Source organism: Wyeomyia smithii, chromosome 1 (genome assembly GCF_029784165.1).
Source record: "Wyeomyia smithii strain HCP4-BCI-WySm-NY-G18 chromosome 1, ASM2978416v1, whole genome shotgun sequence".
Classification (NCBI taxonomy): Eukaryota; Metazoa; Arthropoda; class Insecta; order Diptera; family Culicidae; genus Wyeomyia; species Wyeomyia smithii.
Window position 1 is genome coordinate 67,381,906 of NC_073694.1, and position 24,176 is coordinate 67,406,081.

Sequence of the window (24,176 nt, forward strand, 5' to 3'; positions counted from 1 at the left end):
AACCTAAACTAGACTACCACAACATGATCTACCACTACTCTCTCCCACTCCGCGAGAACATTTCAAGCCAGGGGGTACAATTTATTTGGAAAATATCGCCAAGGGGTACGGGAACAAAAAAGGTTGAGAACCGCTGCACTACATTATGTAAAAATAAAGTATTTTAGAATTTTAAAAATTTTGCTGAAGACACTAAAGTGTGGTTTAAGCCATACTCAACTCAAAAACTCAAAAAACATGCGTAAAATTGGTTTTCCTACACAAATCTTCATATTAATTTGAAATCGCAATGCACCAAGCAATCTATTTTTGATTTGGATCCCAAATGGAAGCAACAATTTTCGTTTCTGGCTCTGAGCTATAAAGTTTCAATTTTTCCATATAACAATGAACCATTCTAATATAAAGTAAAACAAATGAAAAACGAAGATTCAAACATCTTTCATTAAATTTGACGCATTGACTCTAGACTTTTTTTCTGTTTGAATGTTACCCGATATTTAACAACAGAAAGGGCGAATTAGTTCGTGTCTGAGACAGACACTTTTTTTTTTAAACTCTAATATTTATTTAGGCCCAACCGCAAAGCATAACGGGGCCGAATATCTTTTGGAGTAGGGAAAAGCCAGCTTGAGTAGAGCCTGTATCCCGACTGCTCCTCCTCAAACAGGCATAAAAACCCTCTCATCTTCTCTCTTTTACAAATACAATTTAAAAATACATATCATTTAAACCTACGGCTAACAATAACAATAATAAATAAAGTTCTTCTCTGTATGAGTAAATATCAATTCTTAATACTATTCGTTAAGGTGTGATGGTTCCTTATATCTTTAGAAATCAAAACTTATATCTATGTTTGGTGGATCATGTCTCTCAGAAAGAAGCGATGATTCATGTGTCTCTAAAAAGATCAATAAAAGAAAAAAAAAAGGAACAGAATTAGTGTGAAACTTTTTGATGGAGGTTGTGTTGGAAAAATAAGAAGAAGAAGCAAGGAGATAATCAAATTCGATACTTGATTTCTCTTAAAAAGTCATAAATAGGTATTACAAGCGCTGGGTTGTGGCTAGCAAGCGCATCCCGTACTTGCATTGTAATTGTCACTTTCTGTTATCGGAGAGAATCAATAAGCTTGGTCCTTGCTCTGTGGTACTTAGGGCATACGAAGACTATATGATCTATATCTTCGTACCCTCCACATTCGCACAGATTACTATCGACTAAGTTTATTCGATAAAGGTGTGCGTTTGCAACATAGTGATTGGACATTAGGCGCGAAATAACTCGAATGAAATCTCGAGTTAAATCTAACCCTTTGAACCAAGCTTTTGTAGATACTTTGGGCGAAATCGAGTGCATCCATCGCCCAAGATCGTCTTTATCCCATTTTTCCTGCCAGTTTGCCAGGGCCAGTTGTCGAGGCAGGTGAAAATACTCGGTATAGATGATCGGTCTATCAAATATATCTCCTTCTATGGCACCCCTTTTCGCTAATAAATCAGCTTCTTCATTGCCTGGGATTGAGCAATGAGAGGGGACCCACACAAAGCAGATAATGAAAGACCGATCAACCAGCACTTCTAATATCCGTCTAATTTCCGGAAGGAAATAGGACGGGTGCTTGACCGGTTTAATCGATCGGAGAGCTTCGTTAGAACTGAGGCTGTCCGAGAAGATGAAATAATTGCCTGGTGTCTTGAGCTCGATAATTCGCAGCGAATTGTGTATGGCAGCAAATTCAGCTACATATATGGAGCAAGGCTGTGCCAGTTTGCGGGATATGTGATGATCTGTGTTAAAAACGCCATATCCGGATTGTCCATCCATCACAGATCCGTCCGTGAAAAAGGAGTTCTGTTCTGGGAGGTGGCCGAATTTTGCCGAAAATATTAATGGCACAACTGTTGGTTTAAGGTGTTCGGGAATTCCATGGATTTCTAGTTTCATCGTCAAATCAAATACAACAGTAGAATTGTTGAGCGATGTTGAAATCTCACGGGATGGAGCAACAACCGAAGGGTTTATCTCCATGGTCATGAACCGCTGGTATACTGACATACAGGGTTTCTGAACAACTTCCAAACACCTCTCATAGTTCTCGATTATCATTGGGTTTGCTATCTCCGATCTGATGAGGAAACGAAGAGCCAACTCGAAAAGCCTCTCTTTGAGTGGTAGTACTCCCGCAATGACCTCTAGAGACATGGTATGTGTCGATTGCATGCAGCCTAGAGCGATATGCAAACAACGGTATTGTATCCTCTCTAGCTTCAGCATGTGTGAGGCTGCGACTCCTCTGAAGCATATGCTGCCGTATTCTATTACGGGCAGAATAGTGGTTTGGTAGAGTCGTATTAAATCCTCTGGATGCGCTCCCCATGATGTTCCTGTTACCATCCGAAGAAAATTAATTCTCGGTTGGCATCTTTGCTTCAGGTAATTGATATGTTTTTCCCATGTGCACTTAGAGTCATACCATACTCCTAGATACTTGAAGCTAGGTGACTGAGTGATGGGTATTCCGGACAGAACTAGCTCGAAGCGAGGTGGTGGTCGCTTTTTTGAAAAAACTACCATCTCCGTTTTTTCAAGCGAGAATTCGATTCCAAGACAACTGGCCCAACCGGTCAGATTATCTAGCGTATTTTGCAGGCTGTTTTTCATGTCTACAGCTAGAGTCGCCGTGACTGATACAACGCAGTCGTCAGCTAACTGGCGCATTGTACAGCCGTCCGTCAAGCATGTGTCGATGTCACTGATGTAGAAGTTGTACAACAGCGGACTCAGACAAGAGCCTTGGGGGAGACCCATGTAGCTTGTTCGTGTTATTGTTGAAGAACCGTGGTTGAAAAGTAAATGCTTTTCAGACAGCAGGTTGATCAAAAAGTTTGTTAATATAGGGGAGAATCCTCTCTGATGCAGTTTCTCGGAAAGAATTTCGATTGAAACTGAATCAAATGCGCCTGTGAACAAATGATATCCAGGAAAACCGAGGTCATTTGTTGTTTGCTGCCAAGAGCCATTTCCGCTTCTGTGGCTAGCAATGCCAGGCAATCGTTAGGGCCCTTGCTCCTACGAAAGCCGAACTGGGTCTCTGATAGTTGGTTAGTTGTTTCTGTCCAGTTGTCAAGTCTACGCAGGATCATTTTTTCAAGCAATTTGCGTATGCACGAGAGCATCGCAATCGGCCTGTACGAGCGGTGATCTGCGGCAGGTTTGTCTGGCTTTTTGATTGCGATAATCTTAACCTGTCTCAAAGCTTCCGGAATCATATTGTTCCTGATAAGCTTATTAAACAGTTTAAGAAATCGTAGCTTGACCGAGTCCGGCAGGTTTTTCATCAAATTAAATTTGATCCTGTCCGGTCCTGGAGCCTTATTCTTGCAAGACGCGAGGGCAATTGAAAACTCCAACATGGTAAATTCTGGTTCTTCAATAGCCGTTGTATCGCTGAATTTTTGCTGTGATGGGACAGCGTCTGGGCATACCTTTTTCGCGAAATCATAGATCCAACGTTCAGAGTATTCATTAGCCTCATTACTGTCGGACCTATTGCGCATTTTTCGAGCCGTATTCCAGAGATAGCTCATAGAAGCATCTCTGGGTAACGTGCTTATGAAATTTTGCCAGTATGATCTTTTTTTCAGTTTGTGTAGCTTAGACTGTTTTATTTCAAGCTCCCTAAACTGATCATAGAGCTCAATTGAGCCACCATTCCTGAATTCTAAGTATGATGCTTTCAGAGCTTTTTTCATCTCGGTGTAATCTTTGTCCCACCATTGTTTGTTGGGACGAACTTTCAACTTGTTCTCAGGGGCGGGCCTCGTCTGAGATTGCAACGCGCTATCTAGCACTAATGTTGCAAGAAAGTTGCATTCGTCAGATGGGGAAAGCTCTTCGTTTGTTTCGAGACCCTGGGATATTATGTTCGAGAATTTTTCCCAATCAATATTCCGGGTAAGATCATACTCTACTTCGACTGTGGTAGCAGAATGGAGCCTGTTCATAATCGAAATACTGATTGGCAAATGGTCGCTACCGTGGGGATCTTGAATAATCTCCCATTTGCAGTCCAAAGCTAGTGAGGAGGAGCACATCGACAAGTCTAATGTGCTCTCTCGTATTGGGGGCCTTGCTATTCTCGTAGCTAACCCAGGTATGTTCAATAAGGTCAGATCGAAGTCGTCTACCAAACTTTCAATGAGAACAGCACGGCTGTCATCCTTGGGTGCTCCCCACGCCGTACCGTGAGAGTTGAAATCTCCCAGGATAAGGCGTGGAGTCGGAAGAAGTTCAGCTATTTGTGTCAGCTGCAACCGATTAATAGTAGCTCTAGGCGGAACGTAGACTGATGCAACAGTGAGGCCCTCACCAGCAATTGTTATATGGCAAGCAACAATTTCTATTCCGTCAATTGCTGGGAGAGGAATACGGAAAAATGTGTAGCATTTTTTGATACCAAGGAGCACTCCGCCATAAAAGTTTCCTCGGTCTAAACGGATGATATTGAAGTCTGGTACGGCATGGTTGATAACCATGTTTCAGATATCGCATTTGCTATCGTGAACCAGAAGTTTAAATTTATCTAATTTGGGGATCAAACTTCTACAGTTCCATTGTATGATCCTTGTTGTCGATTCGTCGATTCGTGTTGTCTAATTTAGACATCGAAGGATACGAACGCGAGGAGGGGCCATTTGGTGCTTAGTTGCTTACCCAACATGCAGATTGTTGGAAGCCAAGCCGAGATCATACTTTTAAGAGTATCGGATAAACCAAAAGTGGTAAATATCCATTCAACGATTATTTTGAATGAGATACGTCCATCAGTGGTCTGTATTTCAGGTTCCGATGACTGTTTTTTGGCGGAAGCAGATTGTTTTCCTGGTGGTTTGGGAAACTCTTTATCGAAATTGTTACCTTCAGGATTAAGCTTGAATCCTGGAGGTGACGGCTTAGCAATATTTTGCTTAGGAGGACCACTTGGGGTATCTGTATGCGTTTTCTTCTGCTCTTTTCTAGGGAGCTTGGGGGAAGATACGCTTGGTCGTTTCCGCACGACCCCGCTTGACGGAAGAGGTTGATATACCTCTTCATCATCATTGGGATCGTCATGTTCCAAGCTGGAATACGGATTTTCCTGATGCTGTAAGGCAGTCTTTAGCATCTGTGCAAATGACTGCTTACAGCGTTGTTTCGTCGATTTTTTCAACGCTTCTGAGCGCAATTTATATGTTGGGCACGCTTCTATTTTATGTGGTTCACCTCCACATAGACAGCATTTTACGTGCTGTTCGCTACAAGTGTGGTTAATCTCGGAGATTTCACCACACTTGGAGCATTTAGATTTCTTATTGCAGTGGGTTTTCGTGTGCCCTAACTGCAAACAGTTCGTACACGTCATGACTTTCGGAAAAAAAAGTCTTACGGGTAGTCGAAGCTTGTGGAGCTCGACAAAATCCGGGAGTACTTTTCCCTCAAAAGTTACTCTAAACGAGTCGTTTGGGGAATATTTGCCCGTATTGTCCTTGGAATACATTCTTCTGCATTCAAGGATCTTGATTTCAGGAAGGGATGGATTTTTAAAACATCCAACACCTTTCATAATATCTTCTTCAGTGAGGTCAGCCTCTGTGATAACACCTTCTATTTCAACAACGCGTGCCGGTATATAAACGCGGTACTCGATGTTGAAATTTGGATCCTGGACGACAGCATTTGCTTGTCGGGGATCAGAAAAGGTTGCCTTCAGCTTGTCCGTTTTGACTTTAAAAATCTCAGTCAAGCTGGTGTAATCTTTCTTCAGAGTTTTGCATATCTGCATAACTCTGAGAGGTTTATTTTTGGGTCGGAAAAACACGACCCAACGAAGACCGGGTTGGTTCACCTGGTACTGTTTGACCCGTATTGGCACATCATTAGTGGATGTGACAATCGGGGCAGTTTTACGGGGCCTTTTACGCTTCTTTACTACATCAAAGAAAGCGTTGTTGTCATTTATGGGAATCTTGGCAAAGTCCATCCCGGACTCTTCACCCTCTGAGGAGGATGAAAGGTCCGGTGGGGTAGCCAGACCCCCAACCGCCATTCAACGGCTGCGCAATGTATCAAGTATAAGAATATGTAATATACTAATGAATACAAGGTAAAAAAAATGAATATATGTATTATAAAAAGAATGCAAGATAGATCAGTAATGTATATACACAAGTGGGAAAGAGAATAAATAAAAAGTGTCACTTATCTTTGTATGTAGTTGTAATCAGCACTAGCGGGAGTTACATCGACTGCAAAACGGCGCCGCCGATTTTCTCCTCTGTCAACGCACGCGCCAAAAACTAGCACGACACCTTCCAGCACAGTTGCGATGTTGCACCGTCTGAGAAACGGCGTCACCGCCTCCTTTCCCTCGCCGGAGCTCCGATCAAATCGCCCTGTTCTGCTGGGAGAAGAAGCAAACCAAAAAACAAGCGCTGCACCTTCCAGCACACGCGCCAAAAGCAAGCACTTCACCACTACCACACACTGTTCTTCACCAGCGAGCGCTAGAAAAAACGGTAAATTAATTTAAGCGAACTGCGGAGCGCACAAGAAAATGAACTTTCCTCTTCGGCTGCCGAATAAGCAATGAGACAGACACTTGATTGATGTCGTATTCAAAAACTACTCAAATATTTTTTTTAAAAGAATCATAACAATCAAAACAATCTTGAACATATAAATTAGATGTTTTGCAAAGTTATCAATCGACAGCAGCCTAGCTCTCGCTTTCAATAACCTTCTTAACCTAATTTTCTCCCGCTGGTTGCCATAGCACTCATTGATTATCGACGGTAGATCTCGATGTTATTCATCATCGACGAACACCAAACGGTGATGCTAGCTGTACCTACCGACTGGGTGTTCATTGCATAGTGATGACTCTCTGTTTGGATTCGATCTTCCAACGAACAGACCAATACACGCGATGCAATTGGAAAGTATGCAGATCTAGGGGGCTCGACGAGCGACTGGCAATTGATCAAAGGAACTCCGACAAAACCACAGGTCGGGATCATGCACAAACAATTATCGGCATTTGCTTGCTGGCCGGTTAATGGCGACCTGGATGTGTCTGACATTCGGATTGGCTAACGATTTCGATGCTAGTTCACGAATCAGCCGCAAAAAAGTCAGAAAACAATAAACTGCATCATGCCAGGCTGACGGCTATTTTTCAAGGTTGATTTATCGACAATACCGGCGCAAGCAGGTCGCAGACGGGTCGCTGTAGGTACGCAGAAACAGGGCATAGAAACAGATATAAAACATGAAAACACAAGTCGGTATTGAAATTATAATGCCTTAAAGTCAGAGGGTAACGCTTCTAGTACCGTATCGGTAAATGTCAATACCTGAAGAAAGAGCATGAGATCATCGGTTATAGATTTCAGCCTAAACAATACTGTTTGCATTATAGTACATACTCGGTTATATTTGAAGTTAGGCAATTAAACAGTTTCATTGGCCAACGTATTCACATCTGTGTCAAGAAGGCATCTATTTGCCGCCCACCGACTACTGTCTCAAGTGCCACCACATTAGGCAGAAAGCAACCGAGGAAAAACGGATGGGAAAATTGTGAAAGAATTTCTAAAGGCAGTCAGTCAATCAGCAGCAGTGGCGGTTAAGTTCCGACCTATGTGAAAAAAGCATCGCAATATATGCGAGTCGTGATCATTGTAAAAGCATGAACCGATTAGCGATGATTGAGTGCATTCCACAGGGGGGTTGGGGTGACGGATGGCAGGCGAGTAGGATACCCCGCTAGGCTACATTAAATGCACGTTGCATTCGGTTTAGTCGTGGGTGCCCCCAGTTGGAGAAGCAGCCCCCTGTATGCTTACGTTCATACTAGTATCTCTATTCATTTATGCGGTTGCTCCCGGAGGTTACAACATGTTTCTGCATGTTCTGCATTGGATGCGAGCTGCATTCGAGAATGCTCTGCACGCGACCAATCTCCCCGTTTTTTTGACTGCGCTCGATTAATGTCGTGCCTGGTATGTTTTCGCGGCACTTTGTGCCCACACCGGGAAATACGTTGGATGGTAATGCCGTGTATGTAGGTCAACTATTCTGTTATTGCGGGAAAGAAAAGTGAAACCATTCCAGGGGGTTTCGGAGAAATTGGCGAAAGTGGCGGGAATTGATCAAGGTAAACGCCGCTTAGTCACGGCGCGGCAATGCCTCTGTGTTTTCGGAAGAAAAATACAGCTTTCTCGTAGGATCCGGCTAGGGCTATTGGACTGTAATTACACCATGGCGAGAACATTCGATGCGTGATAAATAATGCAGAATTAAGTCGATTTTAGTTCTATTCCATCGCTTTTCATTCCATATTAAATTGGAGGTCTAAACTTATATTATAATTTAAACATTTTTCGACAGTTTTGACTTCGTGTATTTGAACTAAATGCCACCCACTCAAGTAAGACGTAGTCTTACGCATTTCATACAACGTTTCATATTATTACTTGCACATCGCGGAGGCTTTGCGTTATTGACACACTGGATTTCATCAACGAACACACGTGATACCAAAAACACAACAAATAAATTTTCTCAGCACACAATTAAAGCACAGCCATTTTTTTAAATTCATGAAGCAATCGTCAATGCCGTTACATATTACGCAATCGGTTGGAAATGCTTCTCTAATGGTCAATCAGTTCCACGCACTCAAAACCGCTATTACGGTCGATCAGTTTGGTAACCAACCGATCGAAAGGCAAATCGAAAATAATTCGTTCATAAACGGCGTCCCATCGTCAAACAACGAAAGCACCGGCAAGCTCTGGCCCGCAGATCTGCCGCTTTATCTTGACAGCGAAAAACAGCAGCGCAATTTGTTTCGTTTCGCTTCGCGGCTGCTTTCGATTGCATTGTGGCGTCTCTGTCGTCACACGTGTGAGTACATGCATACCAACCTTTCCACTTGACAATTGAATTAGAGCCGTGGATTTGGTTTAATGTGCGAATCATGATTTCGAGTTAGTTATCTCCTCTTTATCACATCTGCAACAAAAATCAAAGCAAAATAAAGAAAAATAAAAACGGTTTAATGGCTAGTGTGTGAACGAAAAAAAAGCGTCCTCAACATTGGTAAACACTTTGTTGCCACTTTTTTTCTTAGACCAATAGACAGAAGGTCATTCCAACGGTGGTAATATGTTATAAGGTGATTTTTCATTAGTGGACCAGTCCGAAAACAAAAGGACTAATTTCTCACATATGAGATTAGTCAACTAAGTCGAGACAAAATCATTTCCATACTTCCAAATGATCAGAAAATCTCACAAATTTTTTTTAGCAATCTCATTAGTAAAATAGTTTCAAAAAATGCGCAATTTTCGAGCACAAAGTTTCGTTTAAAATACTATCATAGCGTCTTTTCAAACAACGATAACGAAAACATACAGGTATTCGAAAATCAGTTTGTGTAGAGATTTTTTGCGAATTATTTGCTATAAGATTTGACTATTTGATGAAATGCGAAAACCGATTTTGTATCAAAAGCTCTAAACGTAGAATCATGAATGGACCCGACTTACTTCTAAGACTTTACCGCTACACTTTGTCTGTGTGTTCTTATTCAACCAATCTGCATAACAAACATTTATAAATTCCGATTTATGTTGGAAGAAATTGAGGTAATTTGACGAGTGGTCCACTATAGGTTAATTTACCCAAGCTGGATTAGATGTTTCTCGTTGACAGTTTCCTGGAAATCCCTTGAGTTTTCGCAAAAACTGAGTTGATCTGCCCGGTGGTCCACTAAAGGAAACGGTCCATCCAAGGTAGTTTTAACCTATCTTCGATTCGTTTGAAATCCGAAGTCGACTGTGGTCTCGTCAGCGTTGCAAAATAAATTGCCATGTGAAGAAATATGTTATCGGTTTCGTGCAACACAGATTTTATTCAAAGTTCATAATTTCGAGAAAAGTTTGTTATTGTTGAAAAGTTGTTATTGTTGTTTGCTGCATTTTCGAGATTCGAGGTTCAAACCCCCCAAAGCCTTTGATCTTTGATTTTTTCTTTCAACATTAGGATTCAACATTACTGTTTAAGGTGAAACCTCATTGAATCCAAAAATGGCCGACTTCGAGTCACCACTTCGAATTTTCGAAAGCACAAGACTCGGAAATACTCATTGCGTTCCCTATGAAAATTCTATTTTATGTTTGCTTTACCAAGCAAACATAAAATAGCATTTTCACAGGGAACGCATTAACTATTTCCGAGTCTTGTGCTTTCGAAAATTCGGAGTGGTGACTCGAAGTCGGCCATTTTTGGATTCAATGAGGTTTCACCTTAAAGGAACATATGGAAAAATTTTGACCTTCGAATTTCATTTCAAGGAAGGGGTTAAGAGCTTCGTCTTCACGAAAAAAGTCCCGATTGAAAATTTTAGCTCAATCGCACTTTTTTTACGTTTATTGATTTGAAATAATCGTGATTACAATAAATTCATGTACATTTCTTTCTTGTTTTTTTTTATAGGGGGGATGTTTTGTGATGGATTATTTATTTACTAATATTTATTCAGAATTGTTATTGTGTGTTCTGCCACAAACAGTGACATATCAACACTATTACATATATTTTAAGCTTAATCTCATTATAAGATTGTAATTGCTTCCGCAAATAAGTGAATATAATTGTAAACCTACTTGTCAAGGGAAAACAAGGAGTTTAAAATTAAACCCTAATCTAATGTTACATCTATCTTACTGACTATAAAGTGAGCTAATCGTTGTAATTGAGGATTGCAACGCTTTTTGTCGGAACTTATTAATAATTTGGTTTGACATATTTTCTAATGTTTCCACATTAGTAAGCCTGTGTAGTTCATTCATGCTAAACCAGCGAGGACGCTTCAATATCATTTTCAGAAGTTTGTTCTGAATTCTTTGAAGCATCTTCTTTCTGGTTGTACAACAACTTGTCCAGATGGGGACTGCATATGTGCTCCTTGAAGGTAAGATTTTTATCATAAATTAGCCCTAAGTATTTAACTTAATCAGACCAATTTAAGATTACACCGTTCATCTTAACAACATGATTATTGGTGGGTTTGAGAAAAGAAACTCTTGGTTTATGGGGAAAAATAATTAATTGTATTTTTGATGCATTAGGAGAAATCTCCCATTTCTGCAAATATGAAGAAAATATATCTAGACTTTTTTGCAGCCTACTGCATATGACACGAAGGCTTTTTCCTTTTACGGAAATGCTTGTATCGTCACAAAACAGAGATTTCTCACATCCTGGTGGTAAATCAGGAAGATCAAAAGTAAAAATATTATATAAGACTGGGCCCAAGATACTTCCTTGAGGTACACCAGCTCTAACAGGCAATCTATCAGATTTACTATTCGAATAGTTAACCTGAAGAGTGCGGTCAGTCAAGTAACTTTGTATCATTTTTGTGATGTAAAGAGGAAAACGGAAATTGGACATTTTAGCTATCAAACCTTTATGCCAAACACTGTCGAATGCTTTTTCTATGTCTAGGAGAGCAGCTTCAGTGGAAAACCTTCAGATTTATTAGTACGAATCATATTAGTTACTCTAAGTAACTGATGAGTAGTCGAGTTTCGCCCGTGACGAAATCCAAACTGCTCATTTGCAAAAATTGAAGAATTTTCATTGATATTTGTTATCATTCTATTAAGAATCATTCTTTAAAAAAGTTTGCTTATAGAAGAGAGTAAACTAATTGGACGATAACTTGATGCTTCAGCTGGATTTTTTTCAGGAGTGAATTTGGCATTTTTCCATTTTGAGAGAAAATATGTTAATTCAAAGCTTCTGTTAAAAATTCTCACCGAGAAATTTAAAAAGCTTTCGGTAAGTCTTTTGAGAAGAATATAAAAAATCCCATCATCTCCTGGTGCGTATTTCATTCAAGTTTGTTTCTAGTACCTCTCCAGGAAGAAATTCTTGAGTGGTGATCTGATCATACTTTTGTGATACTTCATTTTCAATAGAACTCATTACGTTCAAATTGAAATTATGAACACTCTCGAACTGCTGAGCAAGTTTTTGAGCTTTTCGTTCATTCGTAAGAAATATGTGGTCACCATCTTTGAGGACTGGAATGGGCTTTGAAGGTTTCTTAAAAACCTTCGAAAGCTTCCAGAAAGGTTTAGAATATGGTTTTAGTTGTTTAACTTCTCTCATGAAATTTGCATTTCGCAAGAAAGTGAATCTATGTTTGATTTTTGTTTGTAAATCTTTAAAAATAACTTTCGAATCAGGATCACGAGTTCTTTGATATTGACGTCTCCGTATGTTCTTCAAACTATAAGAAGTTGAAGCTCATTGTCAATGATTGGTGTATTAAATTTCACTCTAGCCTTAGGAACTGATAAGTTTCGGGCATTAAGTATTAAACTGCACAAATCATCCAATGCTCCAAATCAATTGTGGATGGATTCCTAACAGAAGAAAAACATGTAGGAGCATCTGGAAATAAAACTGAATAAAATCCAGCTGAGCAATCGTTAAACAATATTTTTCCATTAGAATTGCTTTGTGCATCATTCCACGATCGATTTTTTGCATTAAAATCACCGATGCTAAGAAACTTACATTTATTTCTCGTGAGTTTTTGTAAATCTCCCGTGAAATGATTTTTCTGCTCACAAAAAAGTATAGACAACACCACCAGTAATCAAGTCTGTTGCTATAATGATTTTATCAAGCAAATTCTAACCAACTGTGACCCCGGAGAATTCTCTTTACCGATTTTTCACCCTATCTTTTTCTTTTCACCCTATCTGTCACCAATTACCGAGAAAGAAACAACTTTATCGCTACACTGTTTTTGTTGCCTACTTAATTCGCTGCCATGCGGCTGTCGTTGTTTCTCCCACGGGAAGCAAGGTGTCTAGTATCAGCACATCAGAAAAACATACTATTCCAGACTATGCAACGAAAGGTTACATGTCTGTCTGTCTGCTGGAATGGAATTTTCTGGCTGTACCTGGTTTTGGGAAAAAGGATGCTGCTCGATGAAACTGGAACTTTGCATGGAGATTTTTGAGATCCACCGATTATTGAAATTCTAAAAATCTATTTCCATTATTACGCTATACTTATTTCATAGGATCAACAACAATTCGAGTGTTGATCTGGAATTGACCATTTATTGAACTACGCAAAGGTTTATTAGAACAGCACGTGCGTTGCCAATGATAGCAGGATAACACTTAATTTTATACGTGGTTCTCTCCTACTCCTCTTGATGGCAGCACTGCAACCTAGTGCAATGTGTCATTTGCATAACGCTTAGTATACAAGTGTAAACAAACCGTTAATAAAGAATTACTTCTATCCGTTATCTTGAGATAACCGCACGTGTTTTATTTTACTCTGCTATTTGCTAATAGGTTATGGACAGCATTTTTCGCGTCGGAATAAGTGTAAAAATCTAATTTTTTCAGTTCGAGTATAAGTTTTGCCGCCGGTGTTATTTTGTCGGTTATACGTCGAAAATGGATAGATCGGGAATCGCAAAACTTACGAACGATAATTACGATTCGTGGAAGTTGGAAGTCAAGTTTTTGCTGGTGAGAGAAGGACTCTGGAAGTATGTTTTACCAGGAGTGAAAGCGGAACGGGCGGCAAACAATGCGAACGCAGCGGAGCTGGCATCTTAGGATGAATGCGACCAGAAAGCGCGTGCGACGATTGGATTGCTTTTGACTCGGGGCCAACATGGCCACATTCGGAACACAACCTCTTCGAAGGCGGTATGATAAACGTAGAATATTGTCCAACACAGGACATGCTTGCCGACATTCTTACTAAACCGTTAGGTCGAGTTAAGTTGGAAATGCTACGGGAAAAAATTGGTCTATGATCAGCGCGCGATGAGGAGGAGTAGTGACAGCACTGCAACCTAGTGCAATGTGTCATTTGCATCACGCTTAGTATACAAGTGTAAACAAACCGTTAATAAAGAATTACTTCTATCCATTATCTTGAGTTAACCGCACGTGTTTTATTTTACTCTGCTATTTGCTAATACCTCTCTTCGATATTTTTCTGCTCTCATATCCCTACTAAACGCAACCCGCATTGAGAGTGATTTACATGAGCGCGCAAAACCATTGTTTTTGTCTAATCACCTACCTCTCTCTTCTTTTTCTTAAAAATCTATATTCAAGGTAACGAGTATGATGAAATTTTCACGATACGCAACAAAACTCAACAATCAATGTATAATACTTTTTTTTGCTTCTCAAGACTTTACTCCTTTTTTCAACGAAAAAAATTCTGGTTTTCATACAAGTGAAATAACAAAAAAATATTTATTTTATGTTGAATTGAAATTTGAATATTTTTTTGTGATTCGATTAACCGGAAAATTTGATTCACAGCTGGTCTCGAGGTACGATGCTGGCCTTACAAGCCAGTCGTTGTATGTTCGAGTCCCGGCTCGGGAGAGACAGTTAGTGTCAGTAGGATCGTGGCGCTAGCCCCGCAATTGTCCTGTACACTTAAGAGTCGGCAGAGCCGGATTTACGATTGTGAGGGCCCGGGCCCCAGTTTTAAGTGGGGGCCCCAAAATAAAACAGAACCGTTTTTTATCGTACGAATACAAGTTTTGGACCAGATGTGCCAGATGTGTTTGAAAGAATTCTGCAACTGCTCGAAAACCAGAAATTTTTTTCATGATATCTGAAAAAACCTAAATTAATCCACCTAGCGGTCAGACTTAGCCTTTCTCATTCAAACTTATTATTTGTAAAAATAGATTTACATGAATGCTGAAATCCAATAAAGGTATATTCACTCTTTGGGTTCTAAAATATTGATGTTGTAATTGAAGTATAAAATATGAAATTTGACGTAATGTTAGTGCTAAATAAATAGCGAAATAAAAGAAATGACTCTTAATTTCGAACAATTTTATCACGAGCGATACCGGGAACGTTCAGATAGTACGATACCACATTTAAATCATGTTGAGGCCATATAAATATATTGATCAAAGCAGATATAGTGTTGAATAGTCTTTGAATTTCTTTTCTTTCCAAAACTTTTGAACAGCATATAAAATTGTTATGAAGTTTGTTATTTGTAAGTTTAAGAGATGACTAGTTTGTATGACACTAGTTACGTTCAAATAAGTCGTGTAATACTTGTGATAATAGACTTTCGTTGTTTTACAAATTAAAACATAACGGTTGCTTAAGTTTGATTACAATCGAATGAAAAGGTAACGTATAGGGCAGCCAAACTTCAAAACCCCGTGTTCAATCATAAATCACCAGTTAACCCTTAAACAGCCCGTTCATCTGATATCAATATTGTTCAAATCGGTTGTGTAGTTTCTAAGATAATGAAATTTCGTGATTTTCACATTTCGATACATTACAGACGAAGTTACAGTCCGATTACAGCAAAATTCAATAGGGTGTTATGGGGCAGCTAGACCTTTCATTTGACACTAGTTTTGTGGAAATCGTCTCAACCATCTCTGAGAAAAGTGAGTGAGTTTATGTAGTCTTCGGAATATGTTTCCTTTCATCGATGGATTTCACATTTTTAAGCATAACAGGCAAAGTAATAATCCGTTTGCAAAAAAAACCAATAGGGTCTTATGGGGCAACAAGACCTTCCATATGACACTGATTTTATGAAAATCGGTCCAGCCATCTCTGAGAAACATGAGTGAGATTAAATAGTCTCCATAACACGTTTCTTTCCATAACTTCTGAACCACAAGTTCAATCTTCATAAAATTCAAAAGTTAAGGGTTTTTTAGGTAACCCGTTCATTTGTTCAAATCGGTTGTGTAGTTTCTGAGATATTGATGTTTCGTGATTTTTACATTTTGATACATAACTTCTAAAAATCAGATTACAATAAAATTCAACAGGGTCTTATAGGGCAACTAGACCTTTCATTTGCAATTAATTTCATTGAAATCGGTTCAGCCATCTCTGAGAAAATCGAGTGAGATTGGGAGAGCGTTACACATATATGCAGAAAATGCTCAGCTCGTCGAACTGAGTCGAGTGGTACACGACATTCGGCCCTTCTGAGCACTTTTATACCTTAAGTTTTTTCAGTGATTGCTATACCTTTATAGGAGAAAGGCAAAAAGGTGCACATACACACGTACACACCCATACACAAACATATACACCTATACATGCATATATGCAGAAAATGCTCGATTCGTCGAACTGAGTCGAGTAGTATATGGCATTCGGCCATTTGGACTTTTCTACCTTTTAATTAGCCAGTGATCGTTAGGAGAAAGTCAATATGTTTTCTTTCATTATGTGATTTCACATTTTTATGAACAACGGACAAAGTTACAATCCGATTACAATGAAATTCAATAGCAACCTATGGGGCAACTAGACCTTTCATTTGACACTAATTTTGTGAAAATCGGTTCCGCCATCTCTGAGAAAAATGAGTGAGTTTAAACAACCTCAGGATAACTTTTCTTTACATAACTTTTGAACCATATGTTCAATCATAACGAAATTTGAAAGTTAAGGGTTCTGGAGACAGCCCGATCATTCGAAACCAGTTTTATTGAAATCGGTTATGTGGTTTCTGAGATATTGAGGTTTCATGATTTTTACATTCTGATACATAACCTCTTAACTAAAAATCCGATTACAATGAAATTCAATAGCAACCTATGGCGCAACTAGACCTTTCATTTGCAATTAATTTTATGAAAATCGGTCCAGCCATCTCTGAAAAAAGTGAGTGAGAAAAAAAAGTTGCACATACACACACACACACACACACACACACACACACACACACACACATACACACATACATACATACATACAGAAAATGCTCAGTTCGTCAAAGGGTCGAGTGGTATATGACATTCGGCCATTGGGACCACTTTTATACCTTTGGTTTTTCCAGTGATTGCTATACCTTTCTAGGAGAAAGGCAAAAAGAGACTTTAGAGACCTTTCGTTGAAAATAGAAACATTTTAGTGACTAGCTTTAAAATAGAGACCAAGGATCTGAAAAGAGACCTGCTACCAGCCCTGAAATAACAAAACAAATGTTTATTTTACGTTCGTTTATTGATTATCCAAAGTGAAAAACTATTCGATATGCGAGTCCGATCTGTATTTGGCAATTTTAGGCTGTTTGTTACAGACGAGTAATCATTATGTTTTTGAAATGGCATCTGAGGTTGCTGCCTAGAGACACTGGGCGATTTTGTTTTTTAAATTTGCAAATATTTGTTCCAAGCTATCACTAAAGCTGCAGAGCGTTTCAAAGTAATGTACTTTTTTCGAAAATATGTCAAAAAACGCTGTGAAAAGTAATCAAAAAAATCAGATTTTATGATATTGCGCCCAAATTGTGGATTTAAACAATTGAATATTATAGCAAGAAAGGAAAAATATTATGAAGCAGCTGATTTTTTTTTGCTGATGGCCAGCGATTCCCCAACATGCATTGAGTTTACAATGACAATACTAAGCAACATTTTGTTAAACAATGAAAAATCTATTTTACTGTCAAGTCAACACTTGCGACTCAGAAAGCAAGGGGGGGGGTTGTTCAAGCGATCGCAATCATATCTCTTCTTCGGATAATTATCGTCTCGCGATTTTTCTCTTTTGTTTTGACACTTCGATTCGGCGATTCGGAGTTATGTTATACCTGTTTACCTGAATAGGTTACCCACATCAAATTCTAAAATTCTAATAAAAATGCTGTAGAAGGAGCACATTTTCAATCTTCTGGTGTAGTTTCAAAGAACCACATACCAAAAGTGGAATTCCACCCAAATTAGTACTGTTTACTGTATCAGACTCAGAATCAGAAACCTTCCAGTTGGTCTCGAGGTACGATGCTGGCCTAACAAGCCAGTTGTCGTAGGTTCGTAACTGTATCAGAATGTTCATTGTAACAAAACTAGAGATGAGTGATCTTTCTATTCGTTGTTATGGTTTAATGAAAACAAAACAAAACAATAAGCTTATGCATGATTTTTTGGAGAGTTTGCTCAACTGTAAAAATATCAAAATACTGCAAAAATCAAACGCTCAAACAGCTGCTGTAAAGTGGAGAGAATTAAACCATTGCTAGGAGAATTTCCAATCGAATAATACTAATAACTCTCGAATTTGATAAGAAATGGCTGAGGTATAACTGGTTAAACTGCATGTTTCTAGCGATTGAATATTAAGTTTTTAATTTTACCACTGTAAAACGTCGTTTCATGCCAAAAAAGTAAAAATGAAAACCTATAAACAATCTAAGAATTGTCTTACTAAAACCATCATGTACTATTGTAACATTATTTTTTTCGTTACAATTTCCTACTGACATTTATTTAGCCTTGAAAAAAATAATCATAAGTTTCACGTCATTTTTTTTTTATTTTGTAAACTGTTATGAAAAATGTATTATTCATGACTGCATTTAACGAATTCCGCGAGGTTGATGCCGTATGGCATCACCTGACATATAAACTTTGATAACAGTTTAACAACTATACTTGAAATTTCTAACATTGAAAATATTCTAAGCAGTTAGAGAACAGATTGATCTTGAACATGCAATATAGTTTGTGCCAACTATGCATGCGGTTGCTGGGTAATAAGAGTTCGAATGTCATTTTTCGATGTCAAAACTGATTTCTCTCCGCGGGGATAGGGTTAATATCAATAGCGGAATGAAAATCAATACACCTTGAAAATACATGCTGCAACACCCTGCCGCTATTGTAATTGGAAATTAGCTTAGCAGTTAGCAGGTCGCGTCAAGAGATCCTTCTCTTCAAGCGCCCAGACAGACTGAGATGACGAACCTACATTTGTGCATATTTGGAAATAAGCTCTTTTTGTTGGCGATGAACAGCATATGCTGCGCCACTTGAAACAAACAACCAGTAATGGTTTTTTGCGTAGCTGCTGTTCGGGCATGCATGATGACACTTGGAAAATGGTCTGCTAGGGTACTGAAACGGTGCATTTCTTTTACGACCTGATTAGCGCTGCCAGTTGGGAAACTACCTTATTTTGAAACGCCATGCATCACCGTTAACTCATTGTTCAATTTGAAAAAAAAAATGCTATGAATTGTTAATTATTTGCGTAGATGTATTATGTTATAAACGTTGATACGATACATAACAGTTAACCTTTTCGTGGTCACGTGCTTCGTATGCAGATCAGCCCAGGCCATTGCCCAGGGCGCTCTATGCAACCCTTACCAATACGAGGAGTACAAAAGACTTAAGTACACCGTTCAAACAGCGACAATCACTGTGCAGTTTATACTCTACACCACACAGAAACTAGCTGACCTTGATCGTGCTCGTGTCGATCATGCAATTACCCGCCGCTTCGATTATGCTAGAATCAAAAATCTTACCTGTTCAATCACATTTCGTCGTATTCCAGCTGGGCTGCAAAAAGACGCACACTGTTCTAATCACGCCAATGACTTATCGTACTCAGATTCAATTAAATCTCCACCGGCGCACGGCCGATCAATCACTTCAGGGCCCCGCCACCAACAGTTCAGCCAACGACGGGTAGCGACCGCTTTTACAAAACCGCACAGTGATTTATTGCATATTTACCTTCACTAACCGTGTCTCTTTGTTCGTTTTTGCACGCTTTTTCCCCCCATACGCAGATGGCGAAACTCGTCCTACTGATGTCAACGTTCTGCGCGGTCCCAACGCTCGGTGGTCTGCTGAGGACACCGAAAGTTTACAACGCGGTGATAACGACCGACGAGAATTTAACCCCGAGCCGCGCCTATCCTGTGGTTCAACCGGTGGTACATGAGGCAGGGCTAAGCTATCCGTTCGGCGCATTCGGACCATTCGGACTGTACAATGCTTTTAACGCATACCCCGGCTTCTATCAGCAACAACCGACAGCAGCTGGTCCTAGTGCTGCTCAGATACAAGGTAGAAACTCGTTCTTCGTCGGCCGTGAACCAGTAAGTATTAATTTTATTCACGGAGACCATCATATCTTTGACTAACACCCTTCCCTTCATATTCAAGGAGCCACAACTTCAAGATACCCCAATTGAGACTCTTCCAGAAGCTAAGCCGTATCCGGAGCGAAATTTACCACTACGAGAACCGCCAGTGCCGGAAATAATCCCCGAACCGAACAATAGTATTGCTCCCAAAGCTCCGGAAGGTCCCCAACCAAACTTCGAGGGACGTCCAGTGGAAACCAAAAATCCACTTCAATTAAACGAGTTTGGTTATCCACCCAGTCTAATACCCGTGGCTACGTACAATAGCAACGGACAACTACAGAGCAGTCCCGTATTCCCTTACAACTTCCCGGTTCTATATGATTCATTCGGCAATTACAATCCGACCCAGTATCAATCGGTGCTTCCACCATTCGGTTATTTCCCGCAACTAAACCAACCGAATCCATACTTCAATCAGAATTTGGCACCAAATGCCCCCATCAACAATGCAGTGGATCCTCAGCAGTTCAACCGCGATGGTCGCGAACAAGTTCTGCAAGACGCCAACAAAGAGAGCCTGCAGAATGGCCCGATCGGTACTCCCGTTCCTCCACCAGTACCCGTGCCTGTCGTTCCCGTCTCAGCACCGGAGGAGGTCGCAAATCCCGAGGAAAACAAACCGGAACCTCCGCCTCCGGCTCCAGAGGCATTTGACGAAAGTATCAAGAATAATGCCAACAAAAACAAAGACATTCCCGATGTGCCGCCACCACCGATCCCTTCCGGTGCGAAAGAAGTTGAGCAGCCGTAACGGGGGCATCCTTTCGGGCGGCAAGCAGGGATTCGTCCGTACACACGCGTTTTACATTTGTAGGATACTCATCAATGTCCATCAATCGTTTTTAAATAAAGTTGTTATTGTAAGAAAAAAGGATTTTAGTAATTTTGATGTGGTGTGGTACTAGAGACTGACGCTTTTAAAAATGCCATGAAGGGAAGATATATTTTCTTAAACTGAACAATAGTCACGTTACCAATATGAATGGGGTTATTTTGAGTTAGTCTGACAAGGTTAAGTATTTGAACTAATTTTCGATTAATAACTGATTTTCAAAAAGCACATTTGAAGTAACGTGTGAGGAAAAAAATCCGAACAACTTCCAAATTGGTCTACGATTTCGAAGTGCTGCACAAATCGAAAAAATTTTTCCACAAAATGAAGATCTACTTTTATATAATTGGTAACACGACCAGCCGATTCTGTCAAGTGTCACAGGCGTGGTCGGAAGAAGATCGTCGTAGGTAAATTGATTTGCAATTTTTGTGAGCGAAATAAAAAAAACTAAAAGTGAAGTGTTCCACTATTCTAGGGATCTTGGATATAAAAAAAAAAAACATTTATATACATTATTGACAACCTTTTCGAGAATGGAAATACCTTCAAAAGAAAATCTGATTTTGGACGAAAATGTACTTTGCAAGAAAGCAAAGTTCGAGCGAAATTGAGGGCGAAAACGCCTGGTCGGTCGGCGAAATCATATCATGAGCTGGGTAATAAATATCAGATTGATCCAAAAACGGTGAAAAAGTATCTGCATGAAATGGGTTTAAAACTTAGAATATAAGTACCACAAAAATGACAAAGTAGTGTTTTGGCCAGACCTTACATTGTCACACTATGCTAATGCAACTTTAGCGGATTTGCGGCAAGGCAATATCGGGTTTATTCCGAAAGGATACAATCCTCAAAATGTATCTATTGAAACTATCTGAGCAAATTTGAAGCGAATGGTCTACCATAAAGGTTACAGAGCAAAAAACGTCGATTGTTTGATAGAAAAATCAAGAAGGAGCTCAAAACAATTGAAACATCCGAAATTCAGAATTCTCTCTTTCTCTCGCTCTCTCTTTCTCTCTCTCTTTCTCTCTCTCTTTCTTTCTCTCTCTTTCTCTCGCTCTCTTTCTCTTGCTCTCTTTCTCTCTTTTTCTTTCTTTCTCTCTTTTTTTCTCACTCGTTACTTCTTTTTCTCTCGTTACCTCTTTCTCTCTCCTTCTTTCTCGTTCGTTACCTCTTTCTCTATCTCATATTCCCTCTCTATCTCTCTCTCATATTCCCTCTCTATCTCTCTCTCTCTTTCTCTCTCTCTCTCTTTCTCTCTCTCTCTCTCATATTCCCTCTCTCTCGCTCTCTCTTTCTCTCTCTCGCTTTCTCTCTCTCTCTTCCCCTCTCTCTCTCTCTCTTTCTCTTTCTCTCTCTCTCGTTCCCTCTTTCTCTCACTCGTTCCCTCTTTCTCTCTCTCGTTCCCTCTTTCTCTCTCTCGTTCCCTCTTTCTCTCTCTCGTTCCCTCGTTCTCTCTCTCATTCCCTCTTTCTCTCTCTCTCTCTCGGTCCCTCTTTTTCTCTCTCGGTCCCCTCTTTTTCTTTTTCTTTCTCTATCTCTCTCCGTTTCTCTCTCTTTTTTCTTTATCTCTCTTTCTTTCACTCGTTCCCCCTCTCACTCTCTTTCTCTTTTTCTTTCTCTATCTCTCTCTCTCTCTTTCTCTCTATTTCTTCTCTTCGTTCCCTCTATTTTTCTTTCATAATTTCTTTCTTTCTCTGTTTTTCTTTCTATCACTCTATCTCTCTCTTTCTGCTTTTCTCCTTTTCTCTCTGTCTTTTCTTTTCTCGCTTTATCTATATCACTCTACGCTGCACACTTGAAAATTATCACCAATCATTTACATAGGTTAACCTCGGAAAGATAGTCTGCGCCAATTTGACTCCTCGCTCCCAGCAGTGTGCGCTCTTTTTTTCTTAATCAATGAAGAAATATTAAAATCCAAATTCTAGTTTTCATTAACCCTCTAGTGCCCAAATTAATTTTTAGACGGACTTCGAAAAAATCACTAGTAAGCTTTATAAACATTTTTTAAGTTCTTATTGAAGCTTTTTAGAGGTTCAACTGAAGACCGTCTTAAGGCGCACTGGGCACTAGAGGGTTAATTGAGCCGTTGCGGACCAGAGTGGTCTGTGTGCCATCGAGCAAATTGTTCAGGAGAAGCAATTTTCGAAAAATCTCTGAATAAAATTCTGTTCAACAGATTCTTTCAAACAAAATGTTCTAATATAAAGGTTATGAAGTGGTTTAACATTGGGATACATAAAATTAAGAGTTACTTTGCGAAATCGGTGATTTTATCTCATCAATGCAATAAAAACACGGTATTTTAACTGTAAGCTTGTAAACGATTGTTGTCATTACCATGTTTTAACAACGTTTTTGCCTTTCTCCTAGAAAGGTATAGCAATCACTTGCAAAACCGAAAGTATAAAAGTGCTCTAAAGGGCCGAATGGCATATATCACTCGACTCAGCTCGACGAGCTGAGCATTTTCTGTATGTGTGTGTGTGTGTGTGTGTGTGTGTGTGAGTGTGTGTGTGTGAGTGTGTGTATGTGTGTGTGTGTATGTGCAGATTTTTATTCTCACTAACTTTTCTCAGAGATGGCTGGACCGATTTTCATGAAATTAATTGCAAATGAAAGGTCTTGTTGCCCCATAAGACCCTATTGAATTTTATTGTAATCGGATTTTTAGTTTAGAGGTTATGTTTAAAAATGTGAAAACTATGAAACATCAATATCTCAGAAACTACACAACCGATTTGAACAAAATTGGTCTCAAAAGAACCTAGAAAACCCTTAAGTTTTGAATTTCATAAATATTGAATTTGTGGTTCAAAAGTTACGAAGAGAAACGTGTTCTTTAGACTGTTTAATCTCACTCATGTTTCTCAGAGATGGCTGAACCGATTTTCATAAAATCAGTTTCAAATGGAAGGTCTTGTTGCCCCATAAGACCCTATTGATTTGTTTTGCAATCGGACTATTACTTTTCCTGTTATGTTTAAAAACGTGAAATCCAGCTATGCAAAGGAACATATTCCGAAGACTACTTGGACTCACTCACTTTTCTCAGAGATGGCCGACCCGATCGATTTCCGCAAAATAAGTGTCAAATGAATGGTCTAGCTGCCTCAGAAGACCCTATTGAATTTTACTGTAATCGAACTGTAACTTCATTTGTAACGTGCCGACTTGTGAAAATCACGAAGCTTCATTATCTCAGAAACTACACAACCGATTTGATTATTATTATCAGATGAGCGGGCTAGTTAAGGGTTCACTGATGAAT

At 39.5% G+C, this 24,176-nt stretch overlaps 1 protein-coding gene across 2 annotated transcripts in view; it reads left to right on the plus strand.

The window, feature by feature from the left end:
* Window positions 1-20,935, plus strand: part of LOC129717653 (uncharacterized) — a 37,622-nt gene extending 16,687 nt beyond the window's left edge. For both annotated transcript variants that reach the window (XM_055667721.1, XM_055667722.1), the window contains exons 3-4: window positions 19,702-20,013; window positions 20,081-20,935. In XM_055667721.1, the coding sequence (XP_055523696.1) occupies window positions 19,702-20,013; window positions 20,081-20,815 (1,047 nt within the window). In that variant the 3' untranslated portion in view covers window positions 20,816-20,935. The remainder of the gene's footprint in view (window positions 1-19,701; window positions 20,014-20,080) is intronic.
* Window positions 20,936-24,176: the final 3,241 nt, after the last annotated feature.